The sequence below is a fragment of the Sinocyclocheilus grahami genome, unplaced genomic scaffold (assembly GCF_001515645.1).
Source record: "Sinocyclocheilus grahami isolate Dianchi unplaced genomic scaffold, SAMN03320097.WGS_v1.1 scaffold993.1, whole genome shotgun sequence".
NCBI lineage: Eukaryota > Metazoa > Chordata > Actinopteri > Cypriniformes > Cyprinidae > Sinocyclocheilus > Sinocyclocheilus grahami.
Genome location: NW_015506172.1, coordinates 153,952 through 160,286, shown reverse-complemented (window position 1 = coordinate 160,286; position 6,335 = coordinate 153,952). Strand labels below are relative to the sequence as shown.

The 6,335-nt window shown below is 33.6% G+C and overlaps 1 protein-coding gene across 1 annotated transcript in view; it reads right to left on the bottom strand.

The window, feature by feature from the left end:
* Positions 1 to 1,465: 1,465 nt before the first annotated feature.
* The window catches only part of calcrl2 (calcitonin receptor-like 2), a 51,235-nt gene continuing 46,365 nt past the window's right edge, over positions 1,466 to 6,335 (bottom strand). Inside the window, exons 11-13 of the mRNA XM_016250535.1 lie at positions 5,495 to 5,713; positions 2,476 to 2,517; positions 1,466 to 2,047 (exon numbers count right to left, since the gene is read on the bottom strand). Of these exons, the coding sequence (XP_016106021.1) occupies positions 1,802 to 2,047; positions 2,476 to 2,517; positions 5,495 to 5,713 (507 nt within the window). The 3' untranslated portion in view covers positions 1,466 to 1,801. The remainder of the gene's footprint in view (positions 2,048 to 2,475; positions 2,518 to 5,494; positions 5,714 to 6,335) is intronic.

Sequence of the window (6,335 nt, the reverse complement as noted above, 5' to 3'; positions counted from 1 at the left end):
ATTCGTGCATTTGTATGAGTGTGCAGCAGTTCGCATCGGCGAAACACAATACTTTCTTCTCTGAAGTTAGTATATCCGTTCTGAGACAGTCAGGATTTTACAACCTAGAAAGTGTGCAAAGAGCACTCCCTCTATAATCTCTATCGCGATCTCACTATGTTCCGTTAATCAGTGAAGCTCTCTACACTGCACAATGAATCTCTTAATTACATCATATCTACACATTGTTATAATGAGAGGATTCGCGAGCAAACTTTCAAATAACTTTATATTTCAGGTGAAAATAAAAGTTAGCAGAATGTTGTAAGAAATGTTTTTGTAGTCTTTAAATAATGTTAATCACAACAAGAAAACTGGACATTTAAACGTTCACAGAATATTAAAAATAAATGTTTAAATAACTTAAGGTGAAAATAAAGTTAGCAGAATGTTGTAAGAAACATTTTTGTAACCTTTAAATAATGTTAGAATCATGACAAGAAAACCGGATTTTAAATGTTTCAGAAACATTTCAAAACAATGTTCCCACAAAGTTTTTAGAACCTAAATTCATTACCAGGGTTTAAACTACTTGTTTCAGAATGTTAAGAGAATATTCAAAAGTAACACTCCCATAACGTTTGCAAAAAAAATTTCATTCACAACTTTCAAATAACCAGGATTTAAAAATATATATATATTTAAATACTTAAAATCTGGACGTTTAGAGAACATTCAGAAATAACATTTTCATAACTTAAAGCTGCAGTCCGTAACTTTTGTTTTGGTTAAAATTATTAAAAAAATCTAATTTTGAGCAAGTACATAACCAGCCAGTGTTCAAACCTATCTCTGCCCGATTCACAACGGTTAGCTTATACTAATGTTGTCTAATTTGAATTGGCGGGAAATTCGAGCATGCCGCTGCATCATTACGTCACATCTATATCGCATCTGAGGATCCTGCAGGTGGCGGATCGTTTATAACCTTTTCTCAGAGCAGCTGGAATAATTAAATTTATCACTTTGATGGCGGATTGTAATCCAAAAAGGTTTATGTGTTTATGAAACACAAGTGACTGAAATTAGAATATATTCCCGTTTTAAATGTGCATATGATTACAGATAGCCTAAGTGGGATTACAAAAGAACCGGTTCTAAGGAAGAATAATTAGCTTTTTGGGTTAAAATAATTTTTTTGTATGAAATTCAAATTGTATGACAATTAGAGATTAGACTGTGCAGAAATTGAAATCTACATGTAATGCTAATACACACTACATACATGTAGTCACGCAATGCTGATGTTAACGAACAATTTGAGAACAAAGTATAGCAATAATAATCATTTGCACGGTTTGATGTGATATGAGCTAACCGATCGTTAGATTTAATCACCATTGGTAGCACAATTTATTGTAATGCTTTTTTTCCTCAGTTGGTCAGAACAAAAGTGGCAGATTTGTTACTTGCTTGTTCAGATGGCAATATCCAGTGAAAATTCTTATTTGGGTTATATTCCAAGACGTAGGCTAGAATCTGTGATTCCCGAAGTACAGGATCCACACCAGTGCGGTGACTGACTGCCAAACATACTTCTCAAAACATTAGATTCATCCGCGCTGGAGCCGAACCCACGTAAAGAAGATAATTGTGCAAATAACAGCAATTGCAGGTTTCAAACAGAGATGGCGACAAAGAGGCAAAACGTACAGTCTGCAGCTTTAATATGAATGTTAGCAAACCGTTCTTAGAACATGTGTGTTAGCTGGGAGTGCTGTGTAGTGTTGGTGATATTGTGTGCGCATGTTGAGACAGACGCTCATATTTCCGTGGACTCGAGCACGTCGCAGCTCTTGGAGCAGACGCTGCCGTTGCTCTGGCCGTTGAGTACGTGCTCAGTGCCGCTGGTGTTGGCGGGGCCGTGCTCGAGGCCGATGGTGACGCGGCTGGTCTCGGTGATGGACAAGTTTGTGTGGTAGTTACAGTGAGAGTCAGTGGTCACCAGACGCCGGCACATCCACTGACCGCGATACTGTGCAAACTTACGCCGCAGCGCAGACTGCACCTGCGGGAACACGCGTCAGCATTTCAGATCAGTTGTCTTCATTTACATTGCTAAGAACTTCATTTGGACAACTTTAAAGATGATTTTCTCAATATTTTGATTATGCAACAAGAAAAATTTCAGATAGTAATATTAGACATTACTGTCACATGAAATTATGCATCCTGTTGTTATTTCGGAAATAAACACAGGGAGGAAAATATTATTATTTTGCATTTTAAATCGAATTTTGTGTAAAAATGTCTAACAATTTTGTATAGTCTGATTAAATAATTACAAGAAAAAAAGTTCAAAATCAATGTTAATATTACTTCTGGTTTATGCTGCACAGTAAGCCACAACAATCCTCAAGTTTATGCTCATCTAAAGTGCTTTAATAAAGATTAATGAGGTATTAATGATTAATTAATGAAATAATGAAGTCATACCTCTCCATTACAGAAGCAGAAGATTACAGCCACCAGGAGACCCTGCAGAAACACAAACTCTCAGTAAAACACACTGTAAGACCAGCTTATTATTGCTAACTAAAATCAAAACCATTAGAAAGATTTTTGGAATTTGAAATAAAATTAACTTTAACTGAATATGAAAGACCATTAAATTGAAAAGTGCCATTGAATACAAAAATAAAAAAGGTAACTGAAACTTTCCATCTCACAATTCTGACTTTTTTCTCACAATTATGATTCTATATACAAGTAAACATCGGAATTATGAGATAAAATGTAAGAATGTGAAGAGAATTGTGAGATAAGCCATATATACAGTATATTCACCTGATCAAAAAGTTCTTCATGACAATAACAGATAAATATATCTCTTTAATTTATCTTCCATTTATACAAAAACTATTTACAAAAGAAAGGGGATGTGGATGCAATATTTATAAATAAACATGAAACATAGGTTCTATAACAAACAAACATTCGGTTCAATAGGAGTTATATACTGACCAAAAGTCAACAAATATATATTTTTTTGGTAATTCACACAGAATGTAATTTTCGCCATCGTAAACATACTTTTTGCAATGTTAATCCAATCCTGTATTTGTGGTGGATTAGGTTTATACCAGCATCTAGTAATAGCTTTTTTACTTGAAGCAAGAATTATTTGTGTCCCTGGAGCACAAAAGCAGTGTTAAGTCGCTGGGGGATATTTGTAGCAATAGCCAACAATACATTGTATGGGTCAAAATTATAGATTTTTATTTTATGCCAAAAATCATTAGGATATTAAGTAAATATCATGTTCCATGAAGATATTTTGTAAATGTCCTACCATAAATATATCAAAACTCAATGTTTGATTAGTAATATGCATCGCTAAGAACTTCATTTGAACAACTTTAAAGATGATTTTCTCAATATTTAGATTTTTTTGCACCCTCAGTTTCCAGATTTTCATGTAAAGTACCTCAAAACTAAAATCAACTGCAGTGTTTAAAATCTTTTCTAATACGCTATGTATACCTTTCCAAAAACTTGTGATATTAGGACATCCCCAAAATATGTGAAAATGGTTAGCATCCTGTGAGCTGCAATGTCTCCAAAAATTGCCTACCCTTACGAAAAAGAAGTTTATTCAAGTGTGCAATTAGTATACTAAAATAGGAAAGTATACTTTCAGTCTACTTTTTATGTACTTCTCAGACATGGGCTTTACGTACTTCTCAGAAATATAATTAAAATTATATTTAAGTATACTTGACTTATACTTAGAAAAAGTCTAAATATATTTGAGCTATACTTGTGCTCCGAGAATCTGTGTTTTCATTGTTATACTGTAGGGGGCGCTAGTACACATCTTCTGTGCAGAATTTCCAAAAAAAACACAAGTGAAGAAGAAACCGAAACAACAGATGCTTCCACATGTAATCTAACACGATCATCAGACATAAAACAGCATCAAAACTGTGCAACGTTATGGAATAAAAGACCAATGAAGAGCTTTGGGGAGTTGATCGACTCCATCTACGTTTTGATTATCATTCTGAATCCAATTAATAGTCTTTTTTCAGCTTTTTGTTCAAAATGTTGTTTATTTCTTCTTTTTTTATGAAACTTACCCACATTCAAGTGTTTAATAAAAAAGAATGCATGAAGCTAGAATCAAATGTTTTTGTTTACAAGCAGATACCCTGTTCTTTTGACGTTTTGTACGTTCAGATATTCACATAAAAACAAAATATGTACAAATGAATACCTAAATAGGGACATAGTAGTATACTTAAAGTATGATGTAAAGTTCACTTAAAGAAAACTTACGAGTATACTTCCAGTATAAAACTACTAAACTAGTAGTTTACTGAGACTATACTTCAAAGTGTACTACAAGTATTTAATTAGCAAACTATCAGTATACCTATTATTTCACTTTTAGTATAGTTGCAGTACAAACTAAAAACATAGATGTAAACTAGTTGTGTACTCATAGTTTACTACTGTTATACTTAAAATTATACTTTTATGTACTAGAAAGTGGGCCAATTTAGTCCCAAGGAGTATTGAAATAGTACACTTACAAGTATACTACAAGTACACTGATATTTGTATACTTACTACACAAAGTATACTTGAACTTTACTTAAGTATACTTAATAAAATAAACTTGAAGTATACTACTTTTTGGTAAGGGTATACATTTATTTTTCTGTTTTGGAGTAAGGAAAAACCGAACAGTATTTCTCCAGCAAAATTTTCTCCAATATGAAGAACGGGAAGTTGCATCCATTGTAGTTTACATATGTTTTCCCAATCCTCAGTTTAGATAATAATACCACTTTCTTTCTCCCATCTCTCCTTAATGTACAGAGATGAATGAATCTCCCTGTAAATTCAATGCTCTGTATAGTTTAGTAATAGTCTTCAACATTGGTTCAGCTGAGGAGAATATTTGATCTAGAGCACTCTTATTTGGATCTCAGTATTCCTATCAGTGTTGTATAAAGTTGTATTTTTTTATGCATAATAGAATGTGATCAAATAGTTTAAAATAGCTGGGCTAAGATATATAATAAATTATTTTGACTGCAGAAATATGTTATTTCAGTGCACACATTATCCCACCGGTCACAATTGTGACCGACCATAAAACATAAAAGAAATTTCACACACTTTGCCAAAAAAATGTCAAATAATAATAGTTGATTATTTCAAAGGGTCACTAATGACACATCATTTGGATATTTTCATCTCTGGGACAGATTTGGGATTAAACGGGTTAATAACACTTAAATAACACTGCTGTACAGTCACACAGGTCTCAAAGAAATGCAAAACATTTCAAATGCAATATCAGCACTTTTTATGCTAGTGATATTAAAAAAATAGTGGAATGTGCTCAAGCAGGCGTTTATTTAATTAGCTAGAGAGACAAAACGCCTCATGGGCTGATTTTACACATCTGTAATGTGCTTTTGACTGACTCAGTTGAGTTCATCACCTGGAAATGGGCGAAGACGTTCATGAAGAACTCGTAGATGACCCGAGAGACGCGTCCGCTGGGCCCCAGCGGCACCAGGATGAACTGAGCACCCAGTAGAGGAACCAGGATGATGGTGGCGCGAACCGCCTTCATGTAGACGTTAGTCTCGATGCAGTGAGTGACCCGCAGTTTGGTGATCAACACCCGCACGATGTTCAGCAGGAAGAACAGGTTCACCTGTCAGGAGAAGAGAGAGATTACAGACTGAAGATCGCTGTCGGGGGAAATGCATTACAAGTAACAACACTTAGAATCTAGTTTTTGAACAGTAAGATATTTCTGCTGGTCATATATTCCCTATATAACCATGTATGTGACAAATAAAAATCTTGAATCTTCATGTTTTTTGAAGAATACTTTTCTGCTCACGAAGCCTGCATTTATTTGATCCAGAATACAGCAAACGCGGTAAAATTGTGAAATATTTTTACTATTTAAAATAACTGCTTACCATTTGAATATCTGTTCAAATGTAATTTATTTCTGTGATCAAAGCTGAATTTTCAGTCTTCAGTGTCACATGATCCTTCAGAAAACATTCTGATATGCTGACTTGCTGCTCGAGAAACATTTTTAATTATTATTATCATCAATATTTAAAACAGTTGAGTACATTTTTTTTTCAGGATTCTTTGATGAACAGAAAGATCCAAAGATCAGCATTTATCTGAAATAAACAGCTTTTCAAACATTATAAACTATACCATTCAAAAGCTTGGAGTCACTATATATATATATATATATATATATATATAGATAGATAGATAGATTATATATATATACATGTGTATATATATAT